The 22,611-nt window shown below is 46.4% G+C and overlaps 2 protein-coding genes across 4 annotated transcripts; one reads left to right on the top strand and one right to left on the bottom strand.

Moving 5' to 3' along the window:
* Window positions 1-204: 204 nt before the first annotated feature.
* LOC138645690 (uncharacterized) lies at window positions 205-9,579 on the top strand. The gene is made up of 5 exons (XM_069735161.1): window positions 205-359; window positions 3,076-3,354; window positions 3,660-3,875; window positions 4,568-4,590; window positions 9,410-9,579. Exons 2-5 carry the CDS (start codon window positions 3,078-3,080, stop codon window positions 9,515-9,517), a joined length of 624 nt encoding a protein of 207 aa, XP_069591262.1. The 5' UTR covers window positions 205-359; window positions 3,076-3,077; the 3' UTR covers window positions 9,518-9,579.
* LOC138645689 (mucin-22-like) lies at window positions 9,369-22,143 on the bottom strand. Of its 3 annotated transcripts, none has more exons than XM_069735158.1 (6): window positions 21,862-22,143; window positions 20,321-20,541; window positions 17,735-17,829; window positions 15,970-16,020; window positions 10,412-15,396; window positions 9,369-9,505 (listed from the first exon to the last, which is right to left on the bottom strand). In XM_069735158.1, exons 2-5 carry the CDS (start codon window positions 20,340-20,342, stop codon window positions 13,477-13,479), a joined length of 2,088 nt encoding a protein of 695 aa, XP_069591259.1. In that variant the 5' UTR covers window positions 20,343-20,541; window positions 21,862-22,143; the 3' UTR covers window positions 9,369-9,505; window positions 10,412-13,476. The 3 variants fall into 3 exon arrangements, with proteins under 3 accessions (XP_069591259.1, XP_069591260.1, XP_069591261.1); XM_069735159.1 differs by having other exon boundaries at window positions 20,330-20,541; XM_069735160.1 differs by lacking the exons at window positions 15,970-16,020; window positions 17,735-17,829; window positions 20,321-20,541; window positions 21,862-22,143 and having other exon boundaries at window positions 10,412-13,817.
* Between the last annotated feature and the right edge of the window lie 468 nt (window positions 22,144-22,611).

Here is a 22,611-nt window from a genome sequence, read left to right as displayed (position 1 = left end):
TGTGTACACTATCTGCCTTGTGTGTATAATATCTGCCCTGTGTGTGTGTAACAAGCCCCGTGAAATGATCTTTGCCAAATGTATAGTACCCAGCGTCTGCTGGGATCTGTGGTGCCTGATACAACAGCGTGTACACGCTATTAGAACAGGTCAGATCATTCCTCTGGTCCCAGGGAAGTTTCGCTTTCCGTTCACAGCCGGAGGCGGCTCTGTCTCCACCTGCTCTTCCTTCCTGCATGATTCTGCTCTTCGCCCTCCATTCCTTGCACACAGGTTCCTGTCACCCTGAGACGAGGCCTAGCCGGACAGGCGGGCTCTGATGGCGGCTGCTCCATGATTCCTTCCCCAGCACGGAGCAGGTGAGGGCGCAGACTCTCAGGGTCTTCGCTGTTTTGGGGGCTGAATCCTTTAGTGACTTTTTATTTGTGACAAACTCATCACACGATTTGCTCCTTTATTGCCTTCTGTGCTTTACTTCGCTTCATAATATTTATGTCAATGTGGATTTTTCACGTTTTCAACGGGTCAATGCCAAAAGAAAAGGAGCAATTTTGCTTAAAACTTATGAAGCACGTGCGCCATTTTATTGATTTTATGAAAACAGTTGTAGGAAAGAGCGCAAATAGCGTCTTATCTGAGAAGGTTAGAAGGTTAATCCATAGGACTGCACTCACCAGATGTAGCCGAGATGAAGCATTGAAAGGATTCGCTGCCGCAGATCCACGCGTCCAGGAAGGAGCAGCCGTTAGATACAGATTGGGATGATTGTGGTAAATTTCTGCGCTGCTGAATCACTAGAATTCCAGAATTATTAGCACATGTGGCTTTATTATTCTACGCGTTTCAGAGTTCAAGACTCCTTTATCAGGACACACCACAGGTGTTACACCCGATCCGGTCCCCGTCAGGACTCTCGCTCTGTGCTGGCTCCACGCTGTCCTGATACAGCCTTTGCTTCCCCTTCCTCCTCTGCTTCCTTGCACGCAGCCAGCAGGTTCCCGCGCGCAATTTCCAAAAAGTACTTCTAACCAATGGCGTGTTAATGGTCACTATTTCTAGCCCCTCCACCATAGGGAGGGTGCCTGAGCAACAAGTATCCACTGTTGCTTCCGGTTCCTGCTAGCATGTGCTTCCGTTTCTGAAGTCCTCTGCTTATACTGTCTGTATGCACATGTACCGCGACCACTAACCAGCGCTTGTCATGGCTACACATGTACCGCGACCACTAACCAGCGCTTGTCATGGCTACACATGTACCGCGACCACTAACCAGCGCTCGCCATGGCTACACATGTACCGCGACCACTAACCAGTGCTCGCCATGCCTACACATGTGCCGTGACCACTAACCAGCACTTGTCATGGCTACACATGTACCGCAACCACTAGCCAGCACTTGTCATGGCTACACATGTACCGCGACCACTAACCAGCGCTCGCCATGGCTACACATGTACCGCGACCACTAACCAGCGCTTGCCATGCCTACACATGTGCCGTGACCACTAACCAGCACTTGTCATGGCTACACATGTACCGCGACCACTAACCAGCACTCGCCATGGCTACACATGTACCGCGACCACTAACCAGCACTCGCCATGGCTACATATGTGCCGTGACCCCTAACCAGCACTTTCCATGGCTGCACATGTGCCACAACCATTAACCAGCGCTTGTCATGGCTGCAGGAAACACAATCGTTTATGTCCATCACCGTCATCCTGCAGATTCATAAAGTATCATGGATGCATGTAATTATTATCCAAGACTTTGATCATATTGTACATAAACTTCATGACTGTTCATGCTCATTGGGAAAGGTGTCATGGAGATGTGGTCAAGGTGAGGATGTGACGTTAGTGAACACATGGTGGAGGTTGGGGTCATGGTGGAGGTGATAATGTGGTGGAAGTGGAGATTTCCCTTCGTGAGAACATGGTAGAGGTCGAGGTGTGGTGTTGGTGTGAATATGATGGAGACATGGTGGAAGCGAGGACATGATGGAGGTGGACAAGTGTCATTAGTGTTAAAATGATGAAGGTGGAGATGTACCTTTTAAATGAACTTTATGGAGGTGGGGACCTGGTGGATGTGAGGACATTGTGGAGAAACAGATTTATCATTGATATAAACATGATGGAGATTTTCTGAACGAACACGGTGAAGGTTGAACAACGCACAACTAGTGATGTGTCGTTGGTGTGAGTATGGTGGAGGCTGAAATGTGTTATTGTTTAGCTCATGGCAGAGATTAGGAAATTATTAAACTACTGCAATTTACATGTCAGAAAGATATTTGTAGCTTCTATATATTTGTACAGAGCCCCCATCATCTATCATGGAAGCCTTGTCTCCTCCTAGGTCTTCACCACGTCAGCCTCCACACTGGCATTGTTCTTCTTGTCCAATTCCGTCAGTGCCACTAAACGCTAAACACAGCAGTGAGACTGAAAAAGCACAACATAGTTCATAATATAAAAATTTCATCTTTTATTAAACCCATACTTAAAAACACATATCATAACACAAAACCAGAAATATCTCAGAAAAGAGGGACCCTAAGGGTTACTATCCACATAAAGCGTATATTTTAAGCACAATAACCTCAAGAACGGGCTAAATCAATGGTCTAGATTCCAATGTCTCAATGCTGAAAATCAATCATAAGGAGACAATAGGAAACAAACGCCCGCAACCTTACCGGCTCTATGGCAGCCCCAATTCCCCTCTATCATCCATCTATTATGGGTAACCAGGAGGCTAAAAAAAGCCGTAGCCAAAAATGAAGCCGGACCTACACAATAAACAAGGCTATGCTTACATCGCTAAGTGGAGAGTCCCGGTCCCTCGTCCCCGACGCGCGTTTCGTCCTCACTTCATCAGGGGGCGTGTCGGGGTGGAGGGAAATCCGGTCTCTTATAGTCCCTGTATCCAATCAGCTCGTTGTCTAGGAGTTGCTGCGATCCACCGTTGTCACGGCAACGCGGCGCGCCGACTCGTCCCTTGTTCTTCTTGTGTATGATTTCCCCGTGAGAACAATCACCTCTTTCTTATTATTTCTTCTTCTTACAGTCATGAGCTTTCTTCTGAGTAGAGCAAATGTCGGGATCTTTTCTCGGGATGATAAAGGCTCGTACCAATGGTTGGCCAGTCACCTATCTTCCCACCGCTGTGTGCAAACAGTTGAGTCTGTCCAAGTGTCTAACAATGGTAGGGTGAGGTTCATGGAGGGTGTCAGGAGATGTACATTTGCCATCTTATATCACACAAAGAAGAGAGGAAGAATCAACATCACAGACGTAACCGATTCCCTCTACGATGAAGAGTTGAGCCAATTATCATCAACAAAGGGTAAGTTCCGGGAGAGCCACTGAGTCGCTAATACATCCTGTACTTTTTAATAGTATGAGGAGCCTTCATTCTGTGTCCAAAATATGGAGATGAACGGTGGCAGTAGGAGTAATAACTTCTACAAGGAGGTGGCCTCCACATTTCCATCTGAAGGGTCAAGGTCATTCCTTTCTCAGCTCCAAATATCAGCATGTATGGTATCTTTATAAGGTTAGCATCAAATTCTTCATGACTGCTTTGTTTGGGCCCTGTATAGCGCTATTATTTGGCCACTACATGACATGGTTGTGATAAATTGTTTTCAGGGAAAGAAAATGTTATTGTGGTGGTCGACGACTTGGAGGATGATGGCAATAATGGTCACAGGGACAGAATCCTTCTGAACCAGCCCAGTCTGCAACGATTGACGACCGAGGTCTTCTGCTTCACTCTGGAGGAGAAAATGACTCTGACCAATAAGTACCCTGCTCCTAAGATGATGGCAAAACTGAGGCAAATAGAGAAGATGATCAAGGAGCGAGGTAAGGATGAACCTCAGCACAATATTCCTGGTCATGAAGGACCAAGAGAATCATTTGCATGGTGACAACCACTAATGGGAGGGTCCCACAATGAAACGTTAATCACCTGATGATCAGCAATAATCTGTGAGGAAACCCAGCAGCCAGTGCACTTTTTCCCCGCAACACCCCCACAGGACAAGGAATTACACAGTTCTAAATAACTATTATTTCCATCTTTAGAAATGTTCTCCTATCTATGGCTGATTATTGGGGGGTTTGATCACTGGGACCTACATCAGTCTTGAAAATGGAGCTCATCTGAATTGATGGGTGGTGAGACATGACCACCACAGCTCCATTCCATTTTGTTCTGTGTGCTGGAAATCAATCATATCTCAACTGTTCTTCGAATAACCATCGGTCCTGTAGACACATGATAACTTCTAAACATGGAAAGATGGATGTCTCCCTATTACCATAAGGATTTGTGTGAAAATGAGAGGAAAACATCTGTATGAGGACGCTTAGATCTCCAGTAAGAGTCTCTCGGCTCCTGGTTCTGAGCTTGTTTTCCTTCATGTGAGACGTATGTTGCATCCAGCAGTGAATTGTGCCGGAGTTTGGGGCCGATCTGACGAGTACATTGAGCTTTCGTATGATATGTAATACTACGGTTACAGACTCACTGTCTTTTTCTTGCTCTTTTTCAGCCTGGAGAAAAAAAAAGCAGAAGGTGAGAACAAATAATCATCTCTGGTTACAACCTGGCCACCAGCCTCATGCTTAAATTATGTCTGTGTGGTACTGTCTGGGCACTGTGGTATTATTTATCTAGGATTGTATGGTACTGTCTGGGCACTGTGGTATTATTTATCTAGGCACTGTGTGGTCCTATCTGAGCACTGTGGTATTATTATTATTTGTTATTTCTATAGCACCATTGATTCCATGGTGCTTTACATGAGAAGGGGTTACATACAATTTACAGATATCACTTACAGTAAACAAACTAACAATGACAGACTGATACAGAGGGGCGAGGACCCGGCCCTTGTGGACTTACATTCTACAGGATTATGGGGAAGGAGACAGTAGGTTGAGGGTTGCAGGAGCTCCGGTGTTGGTGAGGCGGTAGCGGGATCAGTGCAGGCTGTAGGCTTTCCTGAAGAGATGGGTTTTCAGGTTCCGTCTGAAGGATCCGAATGTGGTTGATAGTCGGACGTGTCGGGCAAAGAATTCCAGAGGATGGGGGATATTCGGGAGAAGTCTTGGAGGCGGTTGGGTGAGGAGCGGATAAGTGTGGAGGAGAGAAGGAGGTCTTGGGAGGACCGGAGATCAGTGAGGGAAGATATCGGAAGATTAGTTCAGAGATATATGGAGGAGACAGGTTGTGGATGGCTTTGTAGGTCAGTGTTAGTAATGTGAACTGGATACGCTGAGGGAATGGGAGCCAGTGAAGAGATTTGCAGAGGGGGGAAGCGGAGGAGTAGCGAGGAGAGAGATGGATTAGTCGGGCAGCAGAGTTAAGGATGGATTGGAGTGGTGCAAGGGTGTTAGCAGGGAGGCCGATGAAAAGGATGTTACAGTAGTCAAGGCGGGAGATGATGAGGGCATGCACAAGCATTTTAGTATATTGATGGTCAAGGAAAGGACGGATTATGGAGATATTTTTGAACTGGAGGCAACAGGAGGTGGAAAGAGCTTGGATGTGCGGCTTGAAGGACAGGGCGGAGTCAAGGGTTAGTCTGAGGCAGCGGACTTCCGGTACGGGGGAAAGCATGATGTCATTGATTGCGATAGATAGGTCAGGTAAGGAAGATCTATGAGATGGAGGAAAGATGATGAGTTCAGATTTGTCCACATTGAGTTTGAGGAAGCGAGAGGAGAAGAAGGAGAATATTGCTGATAGACACTCTGGGATTCTGGACATCAGAGACGTCTGGGCCAGAAAGATAAATCTGAGTGTCATCAGCATAGAGGCGGTACTGGAATCCATGGGACTTTATGAGTTGTCCCAAGCCAAGTGTATAAATTGAGAAGAGTAGGGGTCCCAGAACAGAGCCTTGGGGGACTCTAACAGAGAGAGGGTGGGATGAGGAGGAAGTGTGGGAGTGGGAGACGCTGAATGTGCGGCTGGAAAGGTACGAGGCGATCCAGGATAGGGCGAGGTCTTTGATGCCAAAGGAGGAGAGCATCTGCAGTAGGAGGCAGTGGTCAACTGTGTCGAAGGCAGAGGACAGGTCTAGAAGGAGGAGTACAGAGTATTGTCCATTAGCTTTGGCTGTAAGTAGGTCATTAGTGATTTTGGTCAGGGCTGTCTCAGTTGAGTGATGGGGGCGGAAACCAGATTGTAGATTGTCAAAGAGCAAGTTAGATTTAGGCACTGTGGTATTGTTTATCTAGGATTGTATGGTCCTATCTGGGCACTGTGGTATTATTCATCTAGGCACTGTATGGCCCTATCTGGGCACTGTGGTATTATTTATCTAGGCACGATGTGGTCCTATCTGAGCACTATGGTATTATTCATCTAGGCACTGTATGGCCCTATCTGGGCACCGTGGTATTATTTATCTAGGCACCGTATGGCACTATCTTTGCACTGTGGTATTATTTGTTTAGCACTGTATGGCACTATCTGGGCACTGTGGTATTATTTATCTAGGCACTGTATGGCACTATCTTTGCACTGTGGTATTATTTGTTTAGCACTGTATGGCACTGTCTGGGCACTGTGGTATAATTTTTCTAGGCACTGTGTGGCCCTATCTGTGCACAGTGGTATTATTCATCTAGGCACTGTATGGCACTATCTGGGCACTGTGGTATTATTCATCTAGGGACTGTATGGTCCTATCTGGGCACTGTGGTATTATTTATCTAGGCACGGTGTGGTCCTATCTGGGCACTGTGGTATTATTTATCTAGGCATGGTGTGGTCCTATCTGGGCACTGTGGTATTATTTATCTAGACACTGTATGGTCCTATCTGGGCACTGTGGTATTATTCATCTAGGCACTGTATGGCCCTATCTGGGCACTGTGGTATTATTTATCTAGGCACGATGTGGTCCTATCTGAGCACTATGGTATTATTCATCTAGGCACTGTATGGCCCTATCTGGGCACCGTGGTATTATTTATCTAGGCACCGTATGGCACTATCTTTGCACTGTGGTATTATTTGTTTAGCACTGTATGGCACTATCTGGGCACTGTGGTATTATTTATCTAGGCACTGTATGGCACTATCTTTGCACTGTGGTATTATTTGTTTAGCACTGTATGGCACTGTCTGGGCACTGTGGTATAATTTTTCTAGGCACTGTGTGGCCCTATCTGTGCACAGTGGTATTATTCATCTAGGCACTGTATGGCACTATCTGGGCACTGTGGTATTATTCATCTAGGGACTGTATGGTCCTATCTGGGCACTGTGGTATTATTTATCTAGGCACGGTGTGGTCCTATCTGGGCACTGTGGTATTATTTATCTAGGCATGGTGTGGTCCTATCTGGGCACTGTGGTATTATTTATCTAGACACTGTATGGTCCTATCTGGGCACAGTGGTATTATTTATCTAGGCACTGTATGGCTCTATCTGCGCACAGTGGTATTATTTATCTAGGCAGTGTATGGTCCTATCTGGGCACTGTGGTATTATTTATCTGATGTCAGCTCTTTTGGAACTCCTAATGTGAACCCGCAGAACCACAACAATGAACCTCCCAAGGGTGAGCTGGCCTGATGGACCACCCCCAATACAGGGAGTGTTAGGGGCAGGCCCGAGGGAGACTATTGCCGCCGAAGCTGATACCCGGGGACAGGAAATAGGAGCGGAAAAGACGCAGAGCTGGCTATAACGGAGACACAGGACAGACTGGCAATGACCGAGACTAAAAATAGGCAGGATATGGCAGACGCCCAGGACAGACTGGATATGGCGTAAACACAGGACAGGCAGGGTATGCCGGAAACACAGGACAGGGTGGGTTTTGGCAGAAACACAGGACAAGCAGGTTATGGCGAATTCCCAGGACGGGCTGGACATGATGGCAACACAGGACAGGCAGGGTATGGCGGACGCACAGGACAGAGCAAGGTATGGCGAACGCACAGGACAAAGCATGGTACAGAGGACCTAGGTCAAATGAGGACAGATGACAATCAGGCATGGAGCAGAGGAAGTAGTTACCTTAAATAGAAGAGACGCAGAAGGACTTCCGGGTCAGGGTCCTCCAGGGCCAAAGAGAGGAGAAACGGCGCACCAGCATATCAAAGAGGAAGTGTGCATGCGCAGAGGGATGTGGAGTGCGCTCGTGCACCCGATGGACACCAGGAAGCTGCGGTGAATCAGGAGGAGAATGAAGAATGCGCGCCTGCAGGAGGAGCGCGCCGGAGAGGGTAAGTATGTCGGCGAGTGGGGGCAGAGCGGCAGGAGCGGCGGTGCTGAGCGGTGCCGTGACATCTAGCACTGTATGGCACTTTCTGGGCATTGTGGTATTATTTATCTAGGATTGTATGGCACTTTCTGGGCATTGTGGTATTATTCATCTAGGCACTGTATGGTCCTATCTAGGCATTGTGGTATTATTTATCAAGCACTGTATGGAACTATCTGGGCACTGTGGTATTATTTATCTAGACACTGTATGGCACTATCTGGGCACTGTGGTATTATTTATCTAGGATTGTATGGCACTTTCTGGGCATTGTGGTATTATTCATCTAGGCACTGTATGGTCCTATCTAGGCATTGTGGTATTATTTATCAAGCACTGTATGGAACTATCTGGGCACTGTGGTATTATTTATCTAGGCACTGTATGGCACTTTCTGGGCATTGTGGTATTATTTATCTAGGATTGTATGGCACTTTCTGGGCATTGTGGTATTATTCATCTAGGCACTGTATGGTCCTATCTAGGCATTGTGGTATTATTTATCAAGCACTGTATGGAACTATCTGGGCACTGTGGTATTATTTATCTAGACACTGTATGGCACTATCTGGGCACTGTGGTTTTATTCATCTAGGCACTGTATGGTCCTATCTGGGCACTGTAGTATTTATCTAGGATTATATGGTCCTATCTAGGCACTGTATGGTCCTATCTGGGCACTGTGGTATTATTTATCTAGCACTGTATGGCACTATCTGGACAATGTGGTATTATTTGTTTAGCACTGTATGGCACTATCTAGGCACAGTGCGGTATTATACATCCAGACTGTCTGGTCACAGTTTGAGTAATCCAACTTTATTCTATATATAAAAATAAAATATCATATACATCATAGATCAATAAAATGAAATGTGATTGAAATGAACGTATTAAACATTCAATAACTGAGATGATCGTTGTTCCTAAATGTATATGTACAGTATATACATAGCTGGGAGATTTTGGAGCTTTTATTTGAAACTTCTGGTAAATCCCCGATATTTGCCTCCACATCCCATCATTAATAAGCTCTTCAGGGGCGGATCACATTGTGGCCCCTCCTGAGCACAATCCAGTCTCATCCGGGACGGTTCTTCTCTTGCAGATTATCTTTGCGCTGGGAATTGGATTACTCCTGACGATCTGGCTCCTGACGACAAACCACAGATTCCTGACAACTTTTCAGACTTTCTTCAGAAAACTGCAATATTAATTCTTATTAAATTACAGATTACTTTTATAACTTGTCAAAATAAAAGATTTTTCCATAACATATATGGAGTTGTGTCAGTGTCTGCGATATATTGTGTGTATATATATATATTGTAAGGTGGCAGCTGGACAGGGTGTGGATGGGTGGTGTGTGTCCACGAGGTGCCAATCCTCATGGACGTAGGACCTGGAGAAGCATGCTCTATTGCATATAGTGCCGAGAGTTTTTTCTATGGACCCAGATTCAGGGCTTTTTCGAGCTGCTGAAAGAGCGGGGTGGGATCGACTGCTCACTTACCTCCGGTCCAGGTCTTGCAACAGGCTATAAAAGGCAGTTCACCTGCCTCATTCAGTGCCTGTGTCTGGAGGTGTGCAGACCTCCAGTGCTGTCTGTCCTTGCTGAGGACTAAAGAGCTGGACACTGACCCGAGCAGACGAACCTGCAATACTGTATGATCTACTTACTTTATGTTCTCACTTTGTGCTGGAAAAGGCTGTTGTTTTTTTTGTTATCCTAAGTGGTTTATGGAATCTTACTTAATAAACTGCTTCGTTGTTTGAACTGAAGAAACTGGATCCCTGTGTGTCCCAGCACCTACCAGCAGTGTATCATCATGTAAGGAACCTAACTAGTGGTCAGTGAAGACTGGGATGACCCAATAGAAAAGCCTCTACTGAGTGGAGCAGTTACAGCAGTGCTGGAGGAAGCGACAGAACGCAGAGGTCACCTCATTCCTGCTGTGACGGAGGTCATGCACGGCCCGTCCATTCCACAAGGTCTTCTGCTTCCTCCACAGTAATACACCGGCCTGATGGCAGGTGCCAACTGTGATGCTGACTGCTCTACATGATCCCACATCCTTCCTGCAAATGACGAACCTCGGGAGACTCTTACCTTTACCTCTTTTTTTTACTGGTTATCGAGCACAGAGCCATCACTGGTTATCGAGCGTAGAGCCATCACTGGTTATCGAGCGTAGAGCCATCACTGGTTATCGAGCGTAGAGCCATCACTGGTTATCAAGCGTAGTGCCGTCTCTGGTTATCAAGCGCAGAACCGTCCCTGGTTATCGAGCACAGAGCCATCGCTGGTTATCGAGCGTAGAGCCGTCCCTAGTTATCGAGCGTAGAGCCGTCCCTAGTTATCGAGCACAGAGCCATCACTGGTTATCGAGCACAGAGCCATCACTGGTTATCGAGCGTAGAGCCACCACTGGTTATCGAGCATAGAGCCGTCCCTAGTTATCGAGCACATAGCCATCACTGGTTATCAAGCGTAGTGCCGTCTCTGGTTATCGAGCACAGAGCCATCACTGGTTATCAAGCGTAGTGCCGTCTCTGGTTATCGAGCACAGAGCCATCACTGGTTATCGAGCGTAGAGCCGTCCCTGGTTATCGAGCACAGAGCCATCACTGGTTATCAAGCGTAGTGCCGTCTCTGGTTATCGAGCACAGAGCCATCACTGGTTATCGATTGTAGAGCCGTCCCTGGTTATCGAGCGTAGTGCCGTCTCTGGTTATCATGCGCAGAACCGTCCCTGGTTATCGAGGGCAGAGCCATTACTGGTTATCAAGCGTAGAGTTGCTTCTGCTATTAGTCCTCGGTGACCTCACACCTATCGCCTCTCGTGATTGGCTGTGCTGCCAGTTGGGGTGTCCACAAGACAGTATAGGGACCCAACCGCCCCTCCCGAGTCCTATGACCCTCAATGTTGTCCCACCTGTAACATTTCAGCCATTGTTTTAGACACTTCATCTGAAACAAATTCACAACTATTGAAATTCCTAAAATGCAATGAATTTAAAAGAAATTGTACTAAAATGGATCCTGTCATCCCCAGTCCTGAGCAGTCACTAATCATCAGATTATAGGGAGAGTCTGAGAAACATCCGGTCGCGTCTCATGGAGCAGCCGTAGAATCAGTGGTGGTGGCACGAGTTGTGCGCTGTGGTACAGAAGTAAAAGCTTCTGTCTGGTTGATCCCTGCAGGGCCGGCTTTGTACTCAGGGGAGTGGTCAGATGTGAAAGCTTCCATCTGGTTGATCCCTATGGAGACGGCTTTGTACTCAAAGGAGTGGTCATAAGTAGAAGCTTCCATCTGGTTGATCACTGTGGGGCTGGCTTTGTACTCAGGGGAGTGGTCAGATGTAAAAGCTTCCATATGGTTGATCCCTGTGGGGCTGGCTTTGTACTCAGGGGAGTGGTCAGATGTGAAAGCTTCCGTCTGGTTGATCCCTGCAGGGCCGGCTTTGTACTCAGGGGAGTGGTCAGATGTGAAAGCTTCCATCTGGTTGATCCCTATGGAGACGGCTTTGTACTCAAAGGAGTGGTCATAAGTAGAAGCTTCCATCTGGTTGATCACTGTGGGGCTGGCTTTGTACTCAGGGGAGTGGTCAGATGTAAAAGCTTCCGTCTGGTTGATCCCTGCAGGGCCGGCTTTGTACTCAGGGGAGTGGTCAGATGTGAAAGCTTCCATCTGGTTGATCCCTATGGAGATGGCTTTGTACTCAAAGGAGTGGTCATAAGTAGAAGCTTCCATCTGGTTGATCACTGTGGGGCTGGCTTTGTACTCAGGGGAGTGGCCAGAAGTAAAAGCTTCCATCTGGTTGATCCCTGTGGGGTTGGCTTTGTACTCAGGGAAGTGGCCAGATGTGAAAGCTTCCATCTGGTTGATCCCTATGGAGATGGCTTTGTACTCAAAGGAGTGGTCATAAGTAGAAGCTTCCATCTGGTTGATCACTGTGGGGCTGGCTTTGTACTCAGGGGAGTGGTCAGATGTAAAAGCTTCCATCTGGTTGATCCCTGTGGGGCTGGCTTTGTACTCAGGGGAGTGGTCAGATGTGAAAGCTTCCATCTGGTTGATCCCTATGGAGACGGCTTTGTACTCAAAGGAGTGGTCATAAGTAGAAGCTTCCATCTGGTTGATCACTGTGGGGCTGGCTTTGTACTCAGGGGAGTGGCCAGAAGTAAAAGCTTCCATCTGGTTGATCCCTGTGGGGTTGGCTTTGTACTCAGGGAAGTGGCCAGATGTAAAAGCTTCTGCCTGATCCCTGTGGGGATGGCTTTGTACTCGGAGAGTGGCCAGACGTAATGCTGACAGATGCAGGGTGGTAGAATCTTCTATACTTCTGGTTACTAGAAGACCAGCTGTGGTGTTTTCTTTCATGGTTGACATTAGAGATGTATCATCCAGAACTAATGTGCTAGTCTTGCTACGAATGAGAGGTTATAGTTTTAGCATCTGATCCCTCAGTAGTAATTCCTGGTAATGAGATCAGATTATTTGTGGAGATTTCTGGACCAGATGTGTAGAGAACAGTGGTGGAATGTTGCTTTGTTGTAGTAGGTGTTGTATACCGTCATGGAGTAGTACAGATTCTGTCTGGTTCATCCCTACAGTAGTGGTGGTGTACTCTAGATATTTTCCGGAAATTTTCAGAAGTAATGCTGACATATAAAGACTAGTTGTGGTATTATGTGTTGTGGAACTTCTGTCCAGTTGATTCCTACAGTAATGGTTATGTACGTTGGATATTGGCTGAACTCGCCTGGAATTATGTTGACGACTTCGGACTAGAGGACTTTCCATGTGTTTTTGTGTTATGAGTTATATAAAGGACTGTGGAGGCTTCTGTCTGGTTGATCCCTTCAGTGGTGGTGCTATACTCCGAATATTGGCTGGAAACTTCTGGAAGTAATGTTGACGAGTTCGAACTAGAGGAATTTCCATGTGTTTTGGTGTTATGAGTTGTATGAAGGACTGTGCAGTCTTCTGTCTGGTTGATCCCTTCAGTGGTGGTGCTATACTCCGAATATTGGCTGGAAACTTCTGGAATTAATGTTGACGAGTTTGGACAAGAGGAATTTCCACGTGTCACGGAATTATGGGTTGTGGAGGTTTCTGTCCATTTGATCCCTACAGTAGTGTCCTCAGGATGATGGTTGGAAATTTCTAAAATTTAAGTTGATGAGTTCATAGTATGTGAGGAATTTCCCTGTGTTGTGGCATGATGGACTGTGGAGGATTCTGTCTTAATCCCTACAGTTGTGATATTGTACTCTGGGTACTGGCTAGAAACTTCTGGAAATAATGCTGATTTATAAGGACTAGTTGTGGAATTTCCATCTGACATGGTATTATGGGTTGTTTGAAGGACGGTGGAAGCTGCTGTCTGGTTGACCCCTTCAGTGGTGGTGCTATACTCCGAATATCGGCTGGAAACTTCTGGAAGTAATGTTGATGAGTTCACAGTATGTGTGACATTTCCCTGTGTTGTGGTATTATGGGTTGTTTGAAGGACTGTGAAGGCTTCTGTCTGGTTGATCCCTTCAGTGGTGGTGCTATACTCCGAATATTGGCTGGAAACTTCTGGAATTAATGTTGATGAGTTCACAGTATGTGTGGCATTTTCCTGTGTTGTGGTATTATGGGTTGTTTGAAGGACTGTGAAGGCTTCTGTCTGGTTGATCCCTTCAGTGGTGGTGCTATATTCCGAATATTGGCTGGAAACTTCTGGAAGTAATGTTGACGAGTTCGGACTAGAGTAATTTCCATGTGTCACGATATTATGGGTTGTGGAGGTTTCTGTCCTGTTGATCCCTACAGTGGTGGTGATGTCCTCAGGATATTGGCTGGAAACTTCTGGAAGTAATGTTGACGAGTTCACAGTATGTGTAGCATTTCCCTGTGTTGTGGTATTATGGGTTGTTTGAAGGACTGTGAAGGCTTCTGTCTGGTTGATCCCTTCAGTGGTGGTGCTATACTCTGAATATTGGCTGGAAACTTCTGGAATTAATGTTGATGAGTTCACAGTATGTGTGGCATTTTCCTGTGTTGTGGTATTATGGGTTGTTTGAAGGACTGTGAAGGCTTCTGTCTGGTTGATCCCTTCAGTGGTGGTGCTATATTCCGAATATTGGCTGGAAACTTCTGGAAGTAATGTTGACGAGTTCGGACTAGAGTAATTTCCATGTGTCACGATATTATGGGTTGTGGAGGTTTCTGTCCTGTTGATCCCTACAGTGGTGGTGATGTCCTCAGGATATTGGCTGGAAACTTCTGGAAGTAATGTTGACGAGTTCACAGTATGTGTAGCATTTCCCTGTGTTGTGGTATTATGGGTTGTTTGAAGGACTGTGAAGGCTTCTGTCTGGTTGATCCCTTCAGTGGTGGTGCTATACTCCGAATATTGGCTGGAAACTTCTGGAATTAATGTTGATGAGTTCACAGTATGTGTGGCATTTCCCTGTGTTGTGGTATTATGGGTTGTTTGAAGGACTGTGAAGGCTTCTGTCTGGTTGATCCCTTCAGTGGTGGTGCTATACTCCGAATATTGGCTGGAAACTTCTGGAATTAATGTTGATGAGTTCACAGTATGTGTGGCATTTCCCTGTGTTGTGGTATTATGGGTTGTTTGAAGGACTGTGAAGGCTTCTGTCTGGTTGGTCCCTTCAGTGGTGGTGCTATACTCCGAATATTGGCTGGAAACTTCTAGAATTAATGTTGATGAGTTCACAGTATGTGTGGTATTTCCCTGTGTTGTGGTATTATGGGTTGTTTGAAGGACTGTGATGGCTTCTGTCTGGTTGATCCCTTCAGTGGTGGTGCTATACCCCGAATATCGGCTGGAAACTTCTGGAATTAATGTTGATGAGTTCACAGTATGTGTGGCATTTCCCTGTGTCACGATATTATGGGTTGTGGAGGATTCTGTCCTGCTGGTCCCTACAGTTCCTGTGCTGGGAGAGGGACTGGGAGTAGCAGTAGGTGATGTGACAAGTTCATTATTTCCTCTATTTGCCACATTTGCTGCTCCAAGGCCTGAAATGATCACCATAACCACTAGGATTGCTGAGATCGTCAACCAGTAGCCAAACTTCTGTGGAAAAAAGGGATTGAAAAGATGAAAGTAAGTCGGTGACCTTGTAATAGACCGGAGATGAGATTAGTAGACCAAAATACAATAGCAATGGACCTACTAGACGTGACGCTCCTAGCTGTACCGGGTCTCACAATGATTGCTGTTCTGCGGCTGCACTATGTACAGGTACACATTCATACACTATGACATTGCTGTAGTTACAGCTGCCGATGCCCCTCTATCACCCATTGTACGATAGGATGGTTTCTACTCATCGTCTTCACATAGAACAGTCTGCTGCTGAGACGCTGACACAGTATGATCTGCTGCCCAGAATGTACAACATGGTCCCTCCAGAGAAGAGGAACAGAGGAGCATCAGGAACAATGGCGACACGGGGTGTAGGGGAACTTATGGACTTGGAGATCATTCTTAATATCTCTGCTTTATGTCAGTAAATGGGAACAACCACTGTTGACAGCACCACACTGAGATCTCCTCCTGGCCAAGTGGTGGTGATCACCTTATCCGTCAGTGCGTTTCATTTCATAGATTTATTCTTACTAAGCCCAGAGACATGAAGTCACAAACCTGAAGGAAGTTTTTCTTTCTTTTGTCTTGTGGAAAACTTTCAATGTCATCCTATAAAGCAGAAGAAAATGTGTGAGAATGGGAATAGTCATCAATGTAAAACGGGCCAGATTCTCCTCTACAATGAACTTGTGACTGATCACCCTGCAAATATTTCTAATAATAATAATTTCATTTATATAGCGCCAACATATTCCGCAGCGCTTTACAAATTATAGAGGGGACTTGTACAGACAATAGACATTACAGCATAACAGAAATCACAGTTCAAAACAGATACCAGGAGGAGTGAGGGCCCTGCTGCTCGCAAGCTACAAACTATGAGGAAAAGGGGAGACACGAGAGGTGGATGGTAACAATTGCTTTAGTTATTCGGACCGGCCATAGTGTAAGGCTCGGGTGTTCATGTAAAGCTGCATGAACCAGTTATCAGCCTAAGTATGTAGCAGTACAGACACAGAGGGCTAATACTGCATAAAGTGAATGAGAACATGATGTGAGGAACCTGATTATGGTTTAAGGTTTGTTTTTTGTTTTTTAATGGGCCACACAGGGATCGTTAGGTTAATGCATTGAGGCGGTAGGCCAGTCTGAACAAATGGGTTTTTAGGGTACGCTTAAAACTGTGGGGATTGGGGATTAATCGTATTAACCTGGGTAGTGCATTCCAGAGAATCGGCGCAGCACGTGTAAAGTCTTGGAGACGGGAGTGGGAGGTTCTGATTATTGAGGATGCTAACCTGAGGTCATCAGCGGAGCGGAGGGCACGGGTAGGGTGGTAGACTGAGACCAGAGAGGAGATGTAGGGTGGTGCCGAGCCATGGAGTGCTTTGTGGATGAGGGTAGTAGTTTTGTACTGGATTCTGGAGTGGATGGGTAGCCAGTGTAATGACTGGCACAGGGTAGAGGCATCGGTGTAACGGTTGGTGAGGAATATGATCCTGGCAGAAGCATTCAGGACAGATTGGAGCGGGGAGAGTTTGGTAAGAGGGAGGCCGATTAGTAGAGAGTTACAATAGTCCAGACGAGAATGAATAAGTGAAACAGTAAGAGTTTTTGCAGAGTCGAAAGTAAGAAAAGGGCGAATTCTAGAAATGTTTTTGAGATGCAGGTAAGAAGAGCGAGCCAGTGATCGGATGTGGGGGGTGAATGAAAGGTCAGAATCAAGGACGACCCCAAGGCAGCGGGCATGTTTCTTTGGAGTAATGGTGGAACTGCACACGGAGATGGCAATGTCAGGCAAAGGTAGGTTAGTAGAGGGAGAGAACACGAGGAGTTCAGTTTTTGACAGGTTTAGTTTCAGATAGAGGGAGGACATGATGTTAGAGACAGCGGTAAGACAATCACTGGTGTTTTCTAATAAGGCAGGCGTGAGATCAGGAGAAGAAGTGTATAATTGGGTGTCATCAGCATAGACATGGTACTGGAAACCAAATCTACTGATTGTTTGTCCAATAGAGGCAGAATACAACGAGAAGAGGAGGAGGCCTAGGACTGATCCTTGAGGAACCCCAACAGTAAGGGGAAGGTGAGAGGAGGAGGAACCAGCAAAACATACAGTGAAGGATCGGTCAGAGAGATAGGAGGAGAACCAGGAGAGAACGGTGTCCTTGAGGCCGATGGAGCGGAGCATCTCTGTGCTCTCCAAGCTGGGGCCTTCCAACTCCCATCTGGTCCTGACATATGCAGGTTGGGGGTTGTAGTTTCTCAGCTGGAGACCAACATGTTGAAGACCGTGGATAAAATTATTGGAATCCGAGGATACCTGGGTGATCCTTCTTTTTGCCCTCTCAGTTTGCCCCCTGCCGGAGTTGTTTGGAATGACATCGTCCGAGGCTCCAGCTGTTCCCTCTCCAGAATCTGAGAAAACAGATGGAAACCATGGATTTAATATAACTGGTACACACAGAAGACTTTAGTTTATATAGGCTGAGGCTAGACAGCTGCAACATAGGATGCATCATAGGTCACAAGGTCAAAGATGGTTTTTTGCCGCAGCTCCACTGTGCAACTGAATGGGGTTGAGTTTTGTGACCGCCGCAAAAAAGTTACAAAAAGTCAAAAGCATGATCCAAGGACAATGAGTAGATACATCAGTATAATGAGGAAGGTGATATGGGCCCCTCATCATACTGCTCATTATCGTTGGGTGAAATCAGCCCCCTCCCCCCACTGTTACACTTGGGGTAATAGTCACTGTATAGGTGACTATAATGGGGTCTGCAAACTGGCAGAAAAGATGGTGGCCATCACAATTATTTACAGGGCAATGCTCGTTTTGTAGTAGGAGTTTAATAACACTTATCTGTTATGGGTCTGCTGCCCCGGGGCCGAAGCCGCTCCTGCAACAATTCTTATCCCAGCTACTGCTCTTATGTTGACGTAAACCTCCGCTCCTTTCACGTAATTGACAGTGAGTGTCGGAGGAAGGTGTCACTGGCAGGGAGGGTCGGAGGCGGCATCACTGACACTGAGTGCCAAAGGGAGGTATCACTAGCAGGCCGGCATCACTAACACTGAGTGCAAAAGGAAGGCATCACTGATGCTGACTGCCTGAGGGAGGTATCACTAGTAAGGATAATTCAAAAAATTCCGGCACTCATAGAAGTATGCAAATAAGATTTATTCAAATGCAATCCCACTTTATAACGTTTTGGTCTGAAACTTAGACCTTCATCAGACGGATTGCTGCAGCGTGGAAGGAATCAAGAATAGTCAGCGCAAGGAAAAGGAAAAGCTTCCTGCAGCGCCATTACCTGCAGGAAGCTTTTCCTTTTCCTTGCGCTGACTATTCTTGATTGCTTCCACGCTGCAGCAATCTGTCTGATGAAGGTCTAAGTTTCAGACCAAAACGTTATAAAGTGGGATTGCATTTGAATAAATCTTATTTGCATACTTCTATGAGTGCCGGAATTTTTTGAATTATCCTTATTAAGGGGGTGGTATCCCTCTCTGAGCACCTCCTGGTTACAGAGTGACGTGCTATATATTTTTATATCACTAGTAGGGAAGCATCACTGATTCTGAGTGCCAGAGGGAGGTGTCACTGGCAGGGTGTACAGGAGGGAGGTGGCAAAGCCAACAGAAGTTCCAAGGGAGGTGTCACTGATGGGGAGTGTCAGAGGGAGGTGTCACTGATGGGGAGTGTCAGAGGGAGGTGTCACTGATGGGGAGTGTCAGAGGGAGGTGTCACTAATGGGGAGTGCCAGAGGGAGGTGTCACTGATGGGGAGTGCCAGAGGATGGTATCACTGGCAGGGAGTGTCTGAGGGAGGCAGTGTCAGCCTGGTCACATGACCTCACTGCTACAGTGCTAAGCTCCTGTGTTGGCCATAGATTTCGGTGAGCTCTGAGAGCGTCTACTTTCCCCAAACGCTGACGCTGCCTTCTTATGACTTCATAGTCAGTTGCTGGTGATCGCTCACAGATGTTTGATAAAAGAAATTAACCCAGAAGTCACCAGTAATTTTGGCGCCCTGCCTGTATCACCACAACGCAGTGGAGAGAAAAAAGCAAAAAACAAACAAGAAAAAAGCTCTGATCTACAGTTCTGCAGGAATGTGCAGTTCAAAATGGAAAAGTTTGTGAAACCTCCTCCTAAAGGAGAAATCAGAAATTAAAAAAAAAAGAAAAATTAACAATATATGTATTTTGCTGCCAATGATGAGAAGAAAACTGCTGAAATCTTCTCCAAAAAGTGCAGGAAGAACCAATAGGAAGCGGACGGGTAATAATGACCAGATTGCTATTATGTTCTCTGTGTAGAGATTGTGAGAACAAACATTCCCATTTTGTAACACAAAGACCTCATGGAAACAACAGGTGAATGTGGATCTGAGCTCAGGTGCCAGTGCGGTCAGGCGGGGAGACTTCACCTCTGTGATTCTGGTCTGGCTGTCGCCCTCCTGTCCATGTCCTCAGAGCCCGGAGACATTGGCTCGGTGATGAGATCCACTTTCACTGGTGTCCATGTTCCCTCACTGTCCAGGTTCTACCCCGAACCTCTGTCCTCTGGGACTTCATCACCCACAACTGAGAAGTTACCCGACAAACCCCCCGGTGATAATTCTTATAAGTTGTGCTTCTTCTCTGCGGGAGGCAGACTATGGCCTGGAGGAAAGCCGAGCTCCAGTGCCCCGGACGGTGGGTACAGGGCCTGTGCACAGATACCAGCCTGATGCCACTACAGACAGACATCAGGTCCTGTGGTGGGCGGCAGTTGGGGAGGCAGAAGAACACAGACTGGCTGGCTGATAGAGGGGCGCCAACTGGGGACCCCTCTGTACTCTACGCACCCTGCTGTCCATGATCAGGGATGATATTCTATATAAACCCATCAGACTCCGGTTTACCTTTCTCACCAGTTTCATCCATTCAGGACACCTCGGACTCCTCAGATCTCACTCCAGGGATCATCGGGGGGGTTCAGACCACGGAGGAGTTGTGTGCTTCACTAGAAAGGGGGTCTGCTCTTGTGTCCATGTGTAGTCGTCCAGGCTCCGAAGGTTCTGGATCTTTTGCTCAAGACTTTTGTCCTCCAGATCTTTGCTCACCACTAGAAGGTGAATGCGTTCTAGAAACCACAAAAATATTTTACAAAGCACAACAGAAACCCTGAGTCATTGTCATCATCATCATCATCATCCATTTCATCATCATCATCTACTCTATCATCGTCATTTACTCCATCATCCACTCTATCATCGTCAGCCACTCCATCATCAGCCACTCCATCATCAGCCACTCCTCAACATTTTCCACTCCATCATCATCATTCACTGTATCATCATCTTCCATGCCATCATCCACTCTATCATTATCATCCACTACATCATCATTCACTCTATCATCATCCACTCCATCATCCACTCCATCATCATCCACTCGACCATCATTCACTCTATCATCGTCACCCACTCCATCATCAGCCACTCCATAACATGATCCACTCCATCATCATCCACTGTATCATTGTCATCCACTCAATCATCATCCACTCCATAATCATCATTCACTCTGTCATGGTCACCCACTCCATCATCCATTCCATCATCAGCCACTCTATAACATTATCCACTCCATCATCATCCACTCCACCATCATCAGCCACAATATCATTTGCCATCCACTCCATCATCCACTCTATCATCGTCAACTCCATAACATTATCCACTAAATCATTATTCAGTCTATCATCATCCGCTCCATCATCATCATCCACTCCATCATCATCACTCCATCATTATTCAGCCTATCATCATCCACTCCATCATCATCATTCTATCATCCACTTCATCATCCAATCCATCACCATCCATTTTCTCATCACCCATTTCATAATCATCTGTTCCATCATCATCCACTCCATCATCATCCACTCCATCATCATCCACTCAATTATCAATATCCACTCCTCCGTCATCCTTTCCATCATGCTCATCATCCACTTTATCATTGTCATCCACTTCATCATCATCATCCACTAATCATGCTCATCATTACTCTATTATTGTCATCCACTCCATCATCATTATCCACTCCATCATCATCCACTCCATCATCAATATCCACTCCTTCATCATCCACTCCATCATTGTCATTCACTCCATCATCATCATCCACTCAATCATCATCCACTCCATCATCACCATCCACTCCATCATCGTCATCCACTCCATTATCAATATCCACTCCATCATGTTCATCATCTACTCCATCATTGTCATCCACTCCATCATCCACTCCATCATGCTCATCATCCACTCCATCATTGTCATCCACTCCTTCATCATCCTCTCCGTTCTTTTCAGACTCTGGGAATGTTCTCTATTTCTAAGGGTACTTGTCTCCTTCCGCATTGGTGACTGAATGATGTTCTAACATTTTCTGTTACCATGTAATTCACAAACATCTTCGATGTCGTTGCCGGGCGAGATGTCCACCCTTCATACTCCGTTCTGTTATTGTAGGTAATAACTGTAAGGTCACAGAGTGATAGTTTGTGCCTGAAGTCCAGGGAGATGTCGTCGGTGCAGAAGATGGAGAATGCTGCCTTTACTTCTGGCAAGGATGAGATCAAGGGAGACAACCATTCATAGGATTCACGATCTTCTCAGGAGAAAATTCCCACAACCGGCCTCACGGGTTCCATGTCCCTTTGTGCCTCGGTAAGCTGCTCTGAGGAAGGACACAACCAGTTATGTTGTAGAGTCTAACTCCACGATGTCACTATGGAAAGAGGACTCAGAGCAGAATGAGGATTCATCCTCATAGACCATCCACCAAAATTCCAGGACCTTCTACATCTACTATACTTTACCAACCACGAGGTCCAAACCATGATGGTCATGATACCCCTGACCACTGCGACTATGAGTGACACACTGTATGGACAGGGCGACATTGAGAGGTCAAGCTGAGCATCAGTGCCAGGGACACGAGAGACATTAGACCTCCTGGAGGCCCACAAGAATCAGGATCTCCTGCACTCCCTCTTTTCTGGGAGGTTTCTTCCTTCACAGATAAGTGGAGAAGGACATGAGCGGATGGGAAACAAGAAGAAGAGAGGTGGTTTGGTTTTAGGAGAACGGCAACTAGGCAATTTGCCAACAAGTTGCTGCTTTTCTTGCAATCTAGAGTTAGT

The sequence above is a fragment of the Ranitomeya imitator genome, chromosome 7, assembly GCF_032444005.1.
Source record: "Ranitomeya imitator isolate aRanImi1 chromosome 7, aRanImi1.pri, whole genome shotgun sequence".
Lineage (NCBI taxonomy): Eukaryota > Metazoa > Chordata > Amphibia > Anura > Dendrobatidae > Ranitomeya > Ranitomeya imitator.
This window is presented reverse-complemented; position numbering and strand designations above follow the sequence as displayed.